Genomic DNA, 18241 nt, shown 5'->3' on the forward strand with positions numbered 1-18241 from the left:
CTTCTAGTGAAAATAAGCTAAAGTTTGTTTAACAAAAGGTTGAGATTCAAGAAGAGTCAAGTAGAATTAATTGATTGTGAAGAATGCAATACTCAGTTTACGTATAACTAGAGAGGTATATAAACATCTCCTCCCTGAAACTTATCACCTTGTAACAACTGCTTCCAATTCAGACCTTTAGAGTTTATTTTTCAAAATATTATTCATACTTACTTACATTTTGCAACTTTTGTTACAAATAATATGAAACAAGCTTGCAGTAGTTTAGATGACACTTTTTGATGAACTAGACCCATGGGCACCCCTGTAATTCTATGTACTCTGACTTAATGCCAATTGCATGAGTAAGTCCTTGGGTCTTACAGCTCTACTCGTATTATGCAAGGGTGAAGGATGTTCCTTTTAACCACAGGCAAAGCAAAAATATTTCTTAGAGTTATGCTGCCTGAACTACTGCTGTTTTGTTATTTCAAAATATAAACCAGCCTACGGGACTACAATGAGACATACAGAAAAAACTTTTCCAAATTGAACTTTTTATACCTCTTACTGTTATTTTATGAGATAGCAAAAGGACTTTAATATACAAAACTGGATCAAAGCCAAGGTACAAACTGAATTGAAGTGGACTACCACCTTGTAAGGCGTAGAAGAACTTTACCATCTTCTAAGTTACATAGATCCTAAATACTGATAGAAATAACTTTCTTTAGCTTAGCTTCATGGCATGCAAATTGCATATTCTAAAACTTACAGCTCATCCTCAGGTTTCATGTTGGCTGTGATGAGTAACAATGTTAATCATGATTATAATTTACTGACAAATGTCTACCTTCCTATGAATGTACTCATGCACTTACATAAAATTCTTTATACCTACAGAATTGTTTTTACTTTTTCATTAAGATAATATTTTATTGATAAAAGTTGCTCAGTAGTGGATAATTGGTTATCCTATATGCACTTCTGGATCTGGGTCATTATGAGCGTATTTTATCAGAAATGGCATCCTACACCCTCCTCTTTGCATTAGCATAATGTGGGGATGTTGTTTCGACCAGAAAAGGAAAAGAGCCCCTCCAAAAATTGGGAAGATGGAAGAGAGCACCTACTCTTTTCTTCTTCAGTTCTTCTTATCCATTGATGGGAAATATGGGACAAGTGGGAGCTAATTGACCCCTGTATGTCTCCACCTCCACTAATTTAAACTTTTTTTAGGAGTTCCTTGTTGCTTCAGCTGCCTCACCCTCCTTCCCTGTATTTGTAAAAATAGATGGCTTCTAGGATACTGTGGTTTTGACTGATTTACAGTATCAGTATTTGGAAGTATCAGGAAGGACTTTTTGCCACTTGGTCAAATTGGTGTGGTCCTAGTGTGTTTTGATTTTTTTTTTTAACTTTCAGCATTGTGGTAGCATAGTTGGGATAAAGAAGAAAGAGATTTGAAAGTTGGATATTTATAGATTAATATAGGAATATTTAGTTTTGCTGAAGCTTGCAGCTGGTGTCCGGTGTAGATAAGTCTAAACGAGACCAAAAATTTTCACCCATGGAGCTTATGCCTGTAAGGAGAAGACTAAACTTGAAATTTTCATAGACTAAGGCGATCCCTGGAACCTTCTAGAAAATTCAGAAGCTGGCTGAATCCTGGTGCTGAGAGGTCTATTGCAAATTACTGGTTATATGGTGAAATTCCCATAACCCTACACTGGACCCATGTAAATGTCTGGCAAGTGAGATGGAATAGGTATGCAGAGCCAGTGGCCATTTTAAGTTGATAAAGCTGTGGTTCACTGCTTAAAATACATCCCAGAGTCTCTCTGTATCCTCCAAGTTCTGAGCAAATACAGTCTATTATTTCTTCTAGGACTCTTACATTTTTTATGGAAACTCTGAATCCATCTCAAATTAATATACACTTGGAGGGAAGGGAACAATTCTTGTGTCAAAGTGAAGGACCACATAATAAATTCATTTTATAGGTTTTTGTGTGTTCTGCAAAAACCGTAGTATGGCTGAAAAAAAACCCAACTTTTTTCTCAACATAAAGGACTAATTTCTAGTTCGACATAAACATATACAGATAGCCAAATTGCATTTTGAATTTAATCTTAAATATTCTTAAACCTAGGAGTGTCTCTGTGTTCAGAGCTTCTGAAGAGGCTTCTACTACAAGTGAATCTGTGTGCTTTGGAAACTTAAGGCTTTCTGATTCCTTGGAAAAGAAACTTCTGTTGCAGAGAAGTATTTGCACTGGGGATCATGGAAAACCTAGTGTTGGATGGTGGTCGGGGATTATAAAGAGGAACAAAAAGTCTCATGCAAAGTATGCAAATCTGTTAAAGAGTAGAGAGCAAAAAGGTTCCCTTCAGGAAAAAAAGATTTATTACTGTTACTAAAAATAATTGAAAAATAAAATAAAAGATATATGCAGATGACCATTGAAAATTTTCTTCTTGGCACTGAATTTGGAAAAGAGTCCTGAGGCTGGAGAAGTGTAATTCAGCTAAGCAATTAAATATAGACATGTAGATATTTTAGCTTTGTTCTTCAGATTAGGATATATGTGGATAAAAAAATACAATTACTTTATTATTTTATTTTAAAAGATTATTTTATTTACAATGTTAAATATTCTTAATGAGTTCAGACAATTTTTTTTGTATTCATAATTTTAGGCACATGTATTACAAAATTATTTTCTTCATGGTAGCTAGTGGGGAAGTTATGTTGAAAAGAAATTGCTGTTAATTCAAACATTTACTGCATTTTTGCTCTTTGAAAGGAAAGCAAAACTCTGCATTTTTAAAGATAACTAATATAGGCCTCTAATATCTGTGGTTTATAGATAATGTATATGTAAGTTTTTATTTTTATTAGAATAAATGTTAGTAGTAATTGCTAGTATATCTCTAAAATATATGTATGTTTTATAGGTTTCTGCTGTATTTCATATGATTTAGAACAAAGTAATGACGTGTACCCTCAAATATCCTGTAACTTCACTGAGGTTTTTTTAGAGTGTTGTACCATAGTACTTACTATAAACTTTTACAGATTTTCTTGATCTTTACTGGGCATTGATAATTTAGAAAGAACACTTTGAGATTTTTCTAATGTGACTAATGATTTTTAAAACAATAGACCCAAGGGCCTGAAGGAATAGAGGAAGCGAATGGACACCAATGTATCCAAATATCTAATTTCGCCTAAAAGCAAGTGCCGGTAGATAAATGCCCATAAAGGGATTTCTTTTTTAAGCCCCGTGGATTTTTTTTTTTTTTTTTTTTTTGCAACTTTTTGTGAGAGTTCGAAATGAAAACCATTCATCTAGTGCCCCAAAGAATGGCCTTATTGAATGGAATAACAGGGTAATGTACCATTGAAGGCAGGATTGAAAGTGATTATCTTGTTAACTCTTGACAGTTACCGCCAGCTTGAAATAGAACTGGCAGGCTTGATTTGCAAATGAATTAGAGCTTTTTCATTTTGTGCCAGGATCATCTTTTTATATTCTGATATGACAGATGCTATGTTCCATGCTTTTGTTTCTCTTCATTTTTCTACTTGCAAATAAAAAACAAAAGATTACAATAGTAATTTTATTTGCATCTTTTCTCTTGGAGTTTGTTCTTTGTGCAGAAGTTTTTAATCTTATATTTTTCAGAAATTTGTTTAAGAATAGTATTGTTCTTGGCAAAATGAAATTTCATTGGTTTAAGTACGATTGTAATGGGATGTATGAAGAGGATTTAGAAGCTTTCAGAAAACGGCAAATGTATTGTACTCATATTGTTACTCTTTAAAATGTTAACTTTGTAATTCAGTGATAAATTAAATAGTACTTGTTAATGAGATCTAACAGTAATTGAGCAAAGTCAATCATTTTAAATATTTAACTGGAAACTATGCTAGTAGAAAATGCACATGTAATTTTTTCCTATGTTGGTAACTGTGTTTATATTCTGTAGTCATCCAAACACAGATGGTAATGTGTTGGGTATGATAATCATCTTGAATTCCTTATATGTTCCTCATCAGCCTATAACAGTCTTTTTTCGTCCAAAGAGTTTTGACTAGAATAGTGTCTAGTATTGTTAAAAGTTATTGTATGTTGTTTAATATTCAAGGTTGCATTCTGAACATTTACATTGTTGTTTTTGCTACCTTTTAAAACTATTTTTGTGCTTTGTAGCCAGTTAGCAACAGTTCCTTCCACCAGTAATTTTGCTAGTCTTTGAAGTGCTACTTGACTGCTTTTTGTTTTGACAGTAATTTCTGTCACTGGAATATTTTATACATTTCACCTTCCTACAGGATGTGTTAATTGACTATATACTAAGTGTTTTTTTTAAGGCAAGAATCAAAACTTTTCTAATTGATTGAAACTGTAACAAATAGTGCAGTTGATAAAGGCAGCTACATTCAAAACCCTGATCTTAATCACTCATGTTTGCTTGGAATTCAGACAGCGGTGACAAGGTTTTACTTTTCACAAAGGATCTCTATGTGAGGAGCTAAAAAAAATTAGAAGGACCAAGATGAGACAGCATTGAACTACCAGATTGAATAGGGAGATGGCTTGAATTGTCATTGTCCTGTTCATCCAAAAGAACAAGGAAGACGCTTTCATGTGGATTTAATCAGGTCACAACTTTATTAGATGTCTGGAACTGTCCAGCAGATAAAAGTGTACTGGGCAGATAACCCCACATTTATTCCATAGTTACCTGCCAGCTCCCCCGCTTTTTCCATCGAACACCCCCCAGCCAACCTGTTGCTGGGAAATTGCCATCCAACCTCCCTCCCTTGAGGGTCTCAACGTCCCAGCCTGGTTCATTGTTTAACAAACACTTCTTATTTAAAGACCTTTGCCAGGCCTTTTATCTGGTCACTGTATACTTTTTATATGGAGTACCTGCACTGGACATCCACCACAAGGAGGCACCAGTGACCTTGTAAAAGGGGGCTTCAGGCACAGGGCTGTCCATTTTAAACCCTTCATTCCCATGTGATGAATAAGCAACAAAACTGACTACTTCCTTTTTCAGGACTCTTCCTCTTCTCATTCCCCCACCTCTTCCCTCCCAGTCAGAAACCACTGGTCCCTTCATTTCGACAGTCACATATGCCCTTTGCAATTTTTTTGGATGGAATACAGTGGCATATTCTAATTTGTTTCTGTGTAACTGTAAAGAACCACAAATCTTCTCTTGATCTGGTGTAAAGGACTCACATTGTGCAACACTTATAAAATATTATGCTTTTCTTGTGTTCTGTATGTAAGTTTGGTATTCATTTCAGATGTCTCACATTTTGTGAGCTTCAGTTGTTTCTTTTTGTGAATATAGCCTCTGCTAACTTCACTGTATGTACTATTTCCTGTCTTAAGATAATAGGTAAAAATTAACAAGTAAGGCACATTTTTTACCTCTCCGCTCTTACCAAACTCATTGCCATATACCAATTTTTAGCACCATCAAAATTTTAGTTCATTGTATTCTTGAATAGTTATACTTGTGCTACTTTTTTGTTGTTTTTGCTAATTTCTGCTCTTCTCTGCTTTGCAAGTTACTTTCATGTGATCTACTTGGATATTTATTGTATTTAGATGTACCAGTAGTTGGCCTATCTTATTTTTATTTTCCCAGAGTGGAATAAAAATCTGTGTGACCCGACTAGGGAAGCCACCCAGCAAATACCAACTTTGTGGGTCTTTCTCTCTGGTGCTGGTTGAGTGCCATTTCCACTCTTATTGTAAATTAGAGCAAAGCCCAAAGATTGTTCTCATTTTGCATATTTTCTTCCAACGGCTGTGCATCTGTTTTTGGCAACTGGCATGCCAGCTTGTAGGGATTCCCCAAACTACTCTCCTTTTCACTGGAAAGGTTCCTGACAAGGGATCAACATAGAGCCAGTAGCTTCGCTGTGCACTGCCTTGAGTCTCCATACGTAAGGACAATTCCCTGGTTGCCCATTAGACAAGCTTCCCGATTGCTTTCTCCCACCACAAAAAAGGTCAGATTTTAGCCAATTTTCCTATTTCTTTTCTAATAAATTTTCTTTCCATTTGCCATCACTTTTGTCATTTTCACTGTTTTCCTGCATAGTTGTGTTCCTCTATGGTTTGTGCAACTTTTCCCAATTAGGGACAAAAACCATACACCAAATATTTGTTTTAAATGCAGGAAAATGACGGTGCAACTCCCCGCGGCCCGCCAAAAATTAACAAGGATGTGGGAGGGTGGAAGTGTAGTACTGGAAATTACTAGTAACTGGCTTTTTCAGTTTGATTAGACTTCAAGTTGACTGTGGCCCTTTAATGTTTGCTGGGTTTAACAGTTGGGAAAAAGTTACACATCATTTTAAAATTTCATATGTTTGGTATGCCAATGACATTGCATATTATGACAAGGATAAACCAAACAGGCATCTTTGTCCTATGTTCAGGCCAGTGTCCTTATTTTGAAACAGTTTGCATAGATGGATGATCTCTCTAGAATATATACATTTTAACTATTTAATTTAATTATGATATATTTGTCTTCAGAAGATTGTGAATTATTTTATTCATTATTTTAGGAGAATTTGCTTCTAGTATTAATCTTTCATGGCTCAGATACTTGTTCTTTACCAGACATAGGATTGCTTTGAGATAATTGTACAGTTGTAGCTGAATAGGTGTAACCTCTACTTGCTTTTAATTCCACGCGATTACTTTTTAAGTGTACAGAAAAAAAGTGGAGAAGATGAATGGGTTTGCAGAAAAAAAAAATCTTTTTGCAGAGCGTAGTGGTAGTAGTGCCCAGAAAAAAAAATAAAATAAAATAAAAAAGCATGTGATAATTACCGAGCATGCTCACTAGCTTTTATTGAGAGTGAAAGTTAAGCATGTGTTATCCGGCACTGGGATAACTTGCATCCTCCCTTAATCAGCATCTGCTGGGGCTGGCGGAGGAGGGGTGGCTGCCAACTGCCTGGCTGGGGCTCGTGGCAGGGAAGCTGGCCTTTTGGCTGCCAGGCCAGCATTGGCAGACCCACTTCAATAACCAATACAGGAGATTATCAAAGTAATAAAGTTTCTACTGTAATTCAGTTAGGAATTTTGATTCTTCTCTAAGGAGTGTCCCTATGGATGCTCCACTTAAGGTATTATTGGTGCCTCTGTGCTTATAGTGGAAGCTTTTAGGAGCAGTTCCTCACTGTGGTGTGCACGTACAATATGTGTCTTGTGTCTGCAAGATGTTACCCACTGCGTGCCATCAACTGTCCATCAGTTCCTTCTCTGCTGCCCTTGGCTGAGGTCAGAACTCTAGCAGGTCTCACTTTTTTTTTTCTCCAAATAGTTTACCATAATATAGTTAGTTATTAGCCCCGGTTCTTTCATCCAAGTTTATACCCCTTCATTTTCTCTTAAAAAATGTCTTTTTCCTTTATTTTTCTCAAGTTATCTTTCTGGCCAGTGCCCTTGGGCACTTGACTGTTTTTCTCTCCTTTTTGCCACCCATCATTGCATGTTTAAAAAAAAAAAAAAAAAGCTTTTTCCTCTCAAACACAACTACGCCAGGCTCACCAAGATTCAAGAGAAGCTCTACCTGCAGAATTGTCCATCCCAGTATTAGATAGCTACTCTCAATGGATCCGGTGTCTAGGTGAGGCATATGTTCCCCAGAAGTACCCACATGGTAAAAAGCTCTCAGCCAGATTGCTCAAGGTGAGTGACCTACAACTGAAGCTCCTTCACATGGAGAAATTGTTGAGAACAGCCTCATACCCAGAGACGAGGGCTCTCACAGCACAGGGGTCCCCAACAGCAGCATCAGAGCAAGGGATGGCTAAAACTAAGCAGACAGGGAAACAAAAGCTGGAGTCGCCACTCCAGAGAAAGTGGCCAAAAAAGAAGCCTTCTCCTGGTAGGATATCAGCCCTAGTACTGTCAGTGTCGGTCACACTAGACAGTAGAGGCATTGGGAACATCAAAGGCACCAATGTCCTAAGGGGAAAGACCACTTTTAAGCCTCCTCCTGCCAGCAGTACGCAGACGAAGAAACACATGTCATCATTGGCACCGAAGACTACGGTACCCACATTGACCACTAACACCTCAGTACTGACAACATTCGTGGTGCATGCCACACCTGCACTGACCCTGCAATCTGCAGTATGCACTCTGGTGCTGGTATTTATGGTGCTGCCACTGCTAGCAATGCACCCAGACCTGTCTCCTGCGTTGATTCCAGGGACGCCACTCTGGTACCGATGCCAGCCCCCAGTAGATCGGTGACTACCTTCATCTCTACTTCAGCCAGCTCTTAGCCAGGCTTCTCATCTGATGAGGAAGAAGAAGAGAGATAATTCATGCCACATTCGCCCAAACACTCCTTGCCCAAACAGCTGCAGCAGTGGCAGCTATTCCCCTGGATTCCCCCTATGTCCATACCGATCTGTGGGGCAATTTCAGGCACAAATACAGATCACCCAAAAGCCCCAAGATTGGATCCTGCACAACCTCCCACTCCCTTCCTCTCCCAGTATGAGGACCAAGAGGGCAAGGATGCAGACAAGACTCAGGGAAAAAAACACAGCACTACCATCCAGAATTTCCTCTTCTTCACCAGAGGAAACAGTAATGCTCCCCCTTCTCTGACATGTCTTCAAACTCAGTCTTCCCTCTCCTCCCAACACTTGCACCCAGTCCCCTCTGCAGGGTCCCATTCTTTTCACATGTGGAACCCTCCCTAAAGTCCCTGTGCACCTAGCTTTTCTGTGCACCCACTCCTCCCAAGCCACTTTCACTCGGGTTTTCCCACACCTGGATTCCACTGCACTAAGTCCTCCATGCTTAAATCAGAGGCCTACCTCACACCTGAATCAGGGACCAGGGCTTTGGTGTATATGTGAACCTGTACCTTTTGCTTGCTATCTTGGTGTGCATAGCATGGAGGAGCTGGTGCAGGCCCTCTCAGTGGTTCAGAGTGGCCTGAAACATTTCCAGTTTTTGAGGCCCCAAGCTATAATAGAAATAAAAAGTGATGACACATGAAAACAAAATAAAGCACCAAAAATATAACTTGAAGAGCTTTATTTAACAAATGTTTTTCTTGCCTTTTGCAAAACTTCCCAATACCAAAAAATTGCAAGTCATCTAAATGTGAGGCCCCCTTTGAACTTGAGGCTAAGGCCGAATGGCCCTCCTTGCTCTGCCTCCTCTTGGTCTTGAAGTGTGGTCCCAGGGTGTCCTTTGTCAGGCCTGCTACTCGCACTGTGTCAGGGCTGGGTGCAGCCTCACTACTGACTCCATGTCCTGGGGTAGGGAGAGGTGGTGTAGAGGAAAGCTGCAGGATAATCTCCCTGCACCATGCAGCCAGTGGCTTGTGTTTCCCACCATCATACTGGAGCCTTCACATTAATTTACTGGCAAATAAAATATGCAGAATTTTGAAATATGGTGGGCAGAATTTTTTGTGAAGATTTTTTAATTTTAGGGTGCAGAATTCTCCCAGGGGTATAATAAGGACATACTCTGCATGATCAAAGATGCATTTGTAACTTAGCACAATTAACATACCATACACTCATTTTGGTGGTGTTTAGAGTACCTATACTACGTACTTCTCTAGCATAGGTATGAACAGTAGCGTAGATAATAAAACAGTGCTTAGGTTAGTAAAGGCCCTACTGAACTGTGTGGGTATGTACTTTACTCACCCAAACTGTGCCTTGCTGTTTCCACAGATATTTCTAGCAGTGTAGTATCCTGCTTCTTCCTTGCAGTGTAGAGAATTTACAGACACCGTCCATTTAAATAAGTGAGCTTAAGCCTTTTCTTTCTGTAAGCAATGTCTCTAGGAGTCATATACGAGTCTGGCAGCTCCCTGTTGTTCAGACCTTTTCTCACTGTAGAGAAGACTCCTGTGCCTGGCAAGTCCTGTTCTAGCAGTCTTTCTCTGTGGCAGTTAGTCCCCAGCTGTGTGCAGCTGCCAGAGCCTTTCTTCTGCAGTAAAAGACTCCAGTAAGGACAAGGTCTACCAGAGTATTTCATTAACTTGTATGTACGCACCGCTGTTTGGGCAAAGCTATTTTTGCTCCAGTGGGTGGCTACATATACCCTGGCCTACATACTGCTGCAAAAGGTTTACAGCGTAGCCCCAGAGGGGGACCCTGTTATCTCCCTGTCATGGCTACCACGTGCATTGTGGTTTGTCTCTTCCTGCCCTTTAATTAAAGCACTGGAGGCTTGGGCTTTTCTGTCCAGCACTCAGCTGACACTTTGTTGCTAAGCTCATTCATCACACCATGATTCCGTCTTGATCGAGGTAGGATGGCGGGGCAAATGGTTTTAAAGTTTTACATTCAGCCTCTTAAATTTAACCCACTAGTTTGTTTCAGGGTAAATTTTTCTACTGTGTATATGCAGGAAGCAATTTATGCTGATTTGGTATAAATTATTTAGCATGCACAAGCTAATGCAAAATAAGTATTCACACGATAATGAAGAACCACTCCCTTGTTCCAGATCACCGCAATCTCTTTTACTAAACACAAGAATGGAGGGGCCTCATCTGTATTTATATGCCTTCTCTTCTCTTTTAAATTTAAAACAGTGCGGTCTTTAGAACCGCACTCTGCTTACGTGAAGTATGTAAGAATATCCCTAGCCCCCCACCTCTTAACGTCATGGATTTCATTTTCCAGTTAATATTGAATGGTCGTCTGAGAGATTTTTCTTGGTGACTGTCAGTACCCCCATCTCCACCTCATCTTGACACCCTTGTGAGTAATTGGAGACTGTCTAATTCTTGAGATCTTCTTAGAGATAATGGTGGGTCTGCTGTACTCATCCTGCTTTCTCTAGGAATGATTCAGGGGTTGGGAAGTAGTTGTTCAAAATCTTTTCAAGGTTTCTGTACAGATAGCTGGCTATCTAACATCGTGGTCTAGCCCTTAATACTTTGCCAACCCTTTGCCCCACCTAATAAGCTGTGTGTGAATGTCACCAGCTTGACCATATTGCGTGAGATAAGGCCTTTAACACAATTTTTTGCATTTGATGTTGTTTGTACTTGTTTGGGACACTGATTGGGGAAGTTGGGCTAAAAGTGCTATAACGCATAAATGTTAAATACTAGAAATAAATCCTTTGTTCAAATATTTTTCCCAATCTGAGTTCAATTCCAGATTCTGTTTCTTGTTCTAATTTTAAATTAGGTTTGTACTTTATAGTTGTCAGCCCTATATGTCTTTTAGAAAGAATACCTTCCTGCCAAATTTCCCTTTAGAGGGCGGTTTCTATTTTTTGTTTTGAGGCATAATGTTCCTTATAGTTGTTCCTGAATATTTATACATGTTTAGGGGAGTTAAACGCTATCTTTCAGTTTTTTAAATGGACAGTTTCTGTAAAGTCTCTCAACTGCTTTGGAAGTCTCAAACTAAGATTTAAATGATGCGTACAAAATGAAAATGCAATTTATTTGAGCAGAATCATAGAAGGTGCTTATTTACAACCTGCATCCAGCACATTAAATGCCAAATTGTCTCAAGCTTGAACTGCTTCAGACTGTCCAGTCTTTGAAGCTCTTCCTGATTGGGAGGTTCTGGACGTAGATGTACAATCACCCTTGTTGGCTCCATATAAAACATTCTTAGACTGTAGGTAATTGGGCAAAATGTTTGTTTTATTTGTAACCCAAGTTTTATTTTGCATTGGAGAAAGGCACAAATTTGGGCATTGGCAGTCAACTCAAAATTTTACTCTTCCTGCCTAATTTTATTTAAATTTTTCAGTGCAAGAATTCATATGTTCCTGTGCTTAGCTTGGTAGAGATTAGGGAAAGAAGCGAAAGAGTGTGTAAGTGAGGAGGGTACATAACCAGGATTTGGGCAGCCATTCCCAGTTCTGTCATTTCAGATCCACCTTCCCCTTTTTAAACCTGGATTGACTAACTGAAATTGGAGGTTTGCCAGGGGATTATTTTCTTTTGGTTAATCTGATGTGGGTTTTTTCACCTACTTGGTCTCCAGGAAGTGTGATTTTGGAAGTTAAAAATTAATGTCACAGGTTTGGCATGTTCTTGTGGTGTTTGGAACTTAAGAAGCGTCCAAGAGGCAGCTCATACATTGATATTGAGCACTTACATGGCATGGTAAGGGGATATGCCTTTGTGTCCAGAACTTTTCCTTATCTCATATCTGGTGAGGAGATGGGAGAAGTAGATTCAGGGATTTGGAATCCAGACAGGGTCCTTTCTCAATGGTTAGTGTGCATGTGGGGTTGTGACCTTCTGAACCTATGAATGCTAACTTTGCCGCAGTAGCTGGGATCGTTATCCTAGCTTACTATAGATTTGTTAAAGTTGTGGCTTTTGCATTTAAGTGCTCTCTGATATTCACGTCTCATAGTTTCCATGTTCACATCAAATGCAATTGTGTGTGTGCATGTGTTTAAAGACAGAAGTGAAGTGGTAATGAGGACCAAAGATTTCAGGGCTTCTCACAATATGTCAGTGATGAGGAGTATGCTAATGGTCTGTTATGCTGAAACCAGGTTACTTGTTCTGCAATTTAATGCCTGGTCTTGATTATATGCACTCATACTAGCTAAGTCAAATTTGTTGATACAGTAATATCAGATACTATTGTAGTTATTTGAAATTTTGCTGCAGATGACAATTCATTACAGCTCTGGCTTTGATTAATTGTATGCTACTTAGAATTTTCAGCCACAAAGCTGCTGAAGAGAAGTATAGTCACTAAGGACATAATGGAAGTTCCAAACAGTAGTCAATAATGATTTCAGCATGTAAAGGACTGGACTGCTGCGTGTCTCTGTCTTGATAATAAATGATGTGCAAGACGCTTGCAATTTGCTAATATTGACTTGAACAACAGCATAAATTAGACTCAGGTGTCATACATATTTCTATTTGTTTTCCCTCTTGTTTTTTTTTTTTTTTACTGTTAAAGAATATAACATAAACATGTACCAACAATCACAGATCATCGTCACCTGTCTTAGTGGTCAGTAAAAACATAGTCCCTGTGAAACCACCTCAGTTTTCACTGCTTTGCATTACACACCCACTCATTACACCATCCAGAAATAAAATAGTCTGGTGGGTGGGTGGTGTTATTAGGTTTCACTGTAGAATCTGGAACACAAATATTTCCCAGAGCTTCACAGAATTAAATAATATGAGACCAAACAGGACACAGCATGGTAACTAATACTAGGCTCTTCATTCGGAACAGAAAAGGAGGAAAGGAATGATATTTTAACTGCTATATAAGGGATGTTGTTGTGGTTTTTTTTTCCCCAGATGGAGCCAGGAGTAGATCTTTTACTGTGTCTAAGTTGGGAGGCTGAGTTTTCCATTCTGGCCTAGCCAAACTATCCTTTGAGGAAAAATAATATTAAGACCTTTAATCTATGCATTTCTTCCAATCAAATAAAACAGCTTTATGCCTAACTAAGGTACTGGCAGAGCTGACAAGAGTGGTGGCAAAAGGGGTACTTGGGCTCGGACTTCAGACAGCCCCCAAAATATCTAACATACATACATATGAAATTAAGTAGGAGGAGGCGTGGCCTCAGTGAACATTCTATCGGGCCAAGGGCATTAGTACGTGTTCTGGTCAGCTTTTAGTTATGACCCTTTACTTTTAGAGATTTTTTTTGTGAAGGTCCTTTTCATATGTTTTTGGCCAGAAAACTGTATTTATGCCCAAGTAATTAAATATGGGTGGAAGTAATAAAATACATCCTCATTTATAATACTTTCATTGCAAGGATCCTAAAATACTTGATGTTTACAGCACTACTGAGATATGGTCAGCTCTGCGTGGGGGTTGATTGGCCACAAGATAAGTAACATTTAGTATGCTGCACCTCAGTTTGGGGAAAGAATAAACTTTGTCAGAGGATGGACTCTTGACCAAGCCAGTCATCGTTCTCTCATAAACACATTCCAAGGCCAGAAGGGATGGACTGTTGTGATCATCTGCTCCTAACTCTTTTATAACATATCCCATAAAAACTTCCCCAAATAATTCCTAAAACTTATTTTTTAGAAAAATATCTAAGCATGGTTTAATAATAGCCTGTGATAGAGGAACTGCCGTGACCCTTGGTAAATTGTTCTGGTGGTTAATTACACTAACTGTTAAATTATACCTGTTGCATGTACGAATATGTCTAGCTTCATCTTCCAGGCGTTGAATGGAGTTACCCCTTTCTCTGCTAAATGGCAGAACCCTTTATCAAATATAGGTTCCGTGTGTGAATACTTTACAGTAATTGTGTGATTCCTTAATCTTACTCAGTTCTACCTCTCTTCTCCTTTTGATCTTTGGCATAGACCATTTGGCTAGGCAGTTCATCCTCTGCATACCAACAAATCTGTTCTCCTCTGCCCTACTTCCTTCCTCCCCGCCATCGAATCTGTTATCCTCCTCAGCTCTTCATCTGATCTCATTTCTAACCATACATATTACTGTCTCCTATGCTCTTTGTCATCACCCAGCTCCCAGCCTTCATCTTCCTCCACCATCCTCCACTGCCAGTCCCTTCCCCTCACCATGTCTAGCTCTTTTTTCCTCTATAGTGAATCACTCAGCTTCTTAGTTTTATAGGCACTGCAAGTAACAGTGAAGAAAATGGACTACCTATAAGTAGATTAAGTGTTTTGTTTGTACAAAATATCAATAGTTGTGTATTTCCTGAATGTGAAATTGCTATTAATTTGAATGTATTAATGCAGGTAGATTATATGGGAAATTATTAATTACTTGAGAGCACGACTACCTAAATATTTTACAGTAATGTTGATTAACTGTTTGGCTTTATATATGTATGTGTGTATGTCAGTGTATGTACAGGTGTAAATCAGTGTTTTCAACAAATATCAACTGTTGTAACCTGTTTCATTGCTCCGTACTTTCAGTAGTAAGTTAACATGAACTCAGTTAGTAACAGAGAGGTAGCTGGGGTAGTCTGTATCCTAACAAACAAACAAAAAACAAGTCATGTAGCACTTTAAAGACTAACAAAATATTTTATTAGGAGATAAGCTTTTGTGGAGCAGACCCACTTCTTCAGTTGTGGAGATGGTGCTGAAAGTGAATTGGCATGATGGTTTTATAACAGATACACAAACAAGAAATGAAATGAAAACTGACAAATCAGATACATAGGACAGAAGGGGGAGCAAAGTGCGGGGAGGAAGACAGAGAAAATTACTCTAATAGTTTTACATCAACTAATAAAATATTTTGTTAGTCTTTAAACTACTACATGACTGCTTTTTTGTTTTGTTATGAACTCAATTAGTTACCTACATTGTGGTTTTGAGTAATCCAAAGATGGCTACACTTGCCTAATTGAATTCCAGGCTTGCTTTTACAGGTCCCTTATGGCCAGATTCTAATTTAGTTCAGCTGCATTTTTTCTCATCTTAAATTCACCTTTGGACTATTTTGAGCAGTATACTTACAGTTGTTAATGTGTGCTTTTAAAAATAGCTCTTAGAAATTATAAATAGTGGGAAATCGCAATTCCAGGGATGATGTGAAGGGACAATAGAAGCAAAATTATAAATAAGCACTGTACCCAACAAACCCAAAAATGCATGTTGTGCTTTGTAGACTAATAGTTTGCAAGGCAAATATGTATGTTTTGAGGGGCAATACAGTGTGGAAAAATTGAATGAAATTTCCATGAAGCAAAATGTTATTGATAAATATTAAATTAATATCAGCTACCCATTCTCACACAACTTTTTTAAAACTCAACAGGAGGCTGTACATAAAATAACTTGTCTCTTGTAAACATTTGCAGTATTAAAAAGGATAATGCATTCTGTAAAAAATTTAGGGGAGTTAATATTTTGCTAGTGATTTAAAATGTATTGTGACTATAGTGCAACAATGGATCCAGATTTTTCATGATGCAGTATTTACAATATAACTTGAAGTGCAGTTGCATTGTCTTGTTTATCTAAAGGAGAACAACAAATATAATTTTGTCTTAGCTACATTTTTACTAGATGTCATTGCATGATTGATGTATGGTGTCCTCTGGCTGGAAGGATGCTTACATTGAAACTGACAGGTGCCAGAAGGTTTATTTAAGACAACCTCAGCCTTGTCCTAGTTAGTTTTATAATGTTTGCTTCATGTATGTTCAGCCACTGCATTTCCTGCTCTGGAGCCTTGTGTTACACCAATATTACTATCTGTGCTGCCTCAACTACAAATTGGATGAACAGCCAGTGACACTTTTTCAATATTATTACATTAAACCAAGTGGATTTTGATTGATAACCTAATATTCAACTAATGCAAAACATCAATCATGGCAAGTATATTAATTATTTAATATTGCAGTCTAATTCAGAAATCGATGTGCTGCATGAGGGGAAGGGAAACTCACTGTTCCCAGAAGACATAAGACAACAATTTGAAAAAAAACAACTCCCCCTCCCACGAAACGCTGCTATACTCTTGTGTGTTAGTTCGATACAAATCTTTATTCATTTGCCAATAATCTCTTCCCATTTTCCACTTCAGGACCATTTTATCAGGTTTGAGACCTATAATTGAATTAAGTCTGCTTTCAGCACAGGGCAAACGGAGTTGCACAAATATTGATGAAGTCATGACAGGGACAGCACGGGAGACAGACCACTAAAGAGGATAGATTTTATACTGTTATCTGGAAGCTTCCTTCATCAGTGTCTTGGATTCTGTTTCTCAGTAAATTGAGCTCATTAGGACCTTTACTACCACAAAAATATGCAAAGCTTCATTTCTATCTCAATAATATATGATCTTGTATAGGAACTTTTGATTATAAAAATAGTGAAGAAAAATCCAACTTTTTCTGTGACTTCATTTAAGATGAATTTAAAGAAAATAAGTATCCTTAGTATAGTTAATGGAAACTGTCAAAATTATAAATTAATGCTTCAGTTTCATATTGAAGAGCCTAACATTATTAACATCAAATAATTCAAGGAAAGGAATACAGAATTAGCTTTGTATATTAACATTTGTGTTTTTCTGTGAGATTACTGTAATGTCAAATGCTAGTAAATATAAAATGCTGTAAGTAAAAGGAGATTGCATAATTACTTGAGTGTTAAAAGGTAACATGAGGTGTATTAAAATCACATTTCTTTCAGTATTTTTATATTGTAATTCTTTAAGCTCGTATAATTATATTTTTCTAGTTAGCAAAATAATAGAGAGGGCAGGTATTTCTCATTGTTTACCATCTCAAATGAGGATTTTTTTTCCCATTTGTGTTTTTATATATTTGAACAATTGTTGAAAAAGAACATTCTACACATAGGTAACTCTTGTGTGACCCAGGAATTAAGTGCCTGGGGTGTCATTTTTTCTTGTTTCTGACATTACCGGGAAAGGAAAATTATGTTTGGATACAGATTTTAAAGAAGAAACTGGCTGTCATCATTGTTGTTTTTTGGAAATGCTGGAGAGAAAGCACCTTATCGTGTTCAGTTCAGTCAGCTGGGCAAATTGTTTACCTTTGTCCAGCTTGGCACAACTAGCGCTGTATCTGAGCACAGAAATATGCATTAGGGATTAAGTTTTCAGTCTAAATTTTCCTTGCCTCTTTGGTCCTTTTTTGCAAGTTTCCAATATTTGTTTTTTGTTGTCTGCAATAGAGTTTTGCAGATCTGGGTGCCTGGGTTAAACAATTTTAAGGAAAGTGAAATTTTGGAGTTTAAGTAGATTGATCGTTTTGGCTTTAATGAGATTTTGTCTTTTCCCTTGTACTTTTAATAGTCAAGTTGTAAAAAGTTAATAACTTTAGAAAGACAACCAACAATGTACATGATTTTCTTTTGACATTATTGTGTTAAACAGAAATCACTATAGACAAGGGTTTAGCAACTATTTACAACTTCTGTTCTTGTGTTGCAGGGAGTCTGGAAACATCAAAACTGGATTAGAACATCTGGTAAGTTCTAATTTTCTCTTGAACATTTGCATCATCTTTGATATCTGCATTCCAAATGAACACTTTTTGAATAAGCTTTAAATACCTTGAATTGAGAAAGTCAATCATTTCCCAGAGGGTCAGCTTATTATTATCTGAAGGCACTTCCATTTTCATTTATCTTATCATTTCAAGGGAATTTTAATTTTTTTTAAATTACTTTTTTTGATGTAGAGATGAAATAAAATGGACTGCAATCCTTGGATTGATTGATTGCCTCAA

The 18241-nt window shown here is 37.7% G+C and overlaps 1 protein-coding gene across 1 annotated transcript in view; it reads left to right on the forward strand.

Annotated features, from left to right (window-relative positions):
* RSRC1 (arginine and serine rich coiled-coil 1) overlaps window positions 1-18241 on the forward strand; it is a 344630-nt gene that overhangs the window by 110966 nt on the left and 215423 nt on the right. Inside the window, exon 5 of the mRNA XM_075003869.1 lies at window positions 17944-17980. Within this exon, the coding sequence (XP_074859970.1) occupies window positions 17944-17980 (37 nt within the window). The remainder of the gene's footprint in view (window positions 1-17943; window positions 17981-18241) is intronic.

The sequence above is a fragment of the Carettochelys insculpta genome, chromosome 10 (genome assembly GCF_033958435.1).
Source record: "Carettochelys insculpta isolate YL-2023 chromosome 10, ASM3395843v1, whole genome shotgun sequence".
NCBI classification, from domain to species: Eukaryota; Metazoa; Chordata; order Testudines; family Carettochelyidae; genus Carettochelys; species Carettochelys insculpta.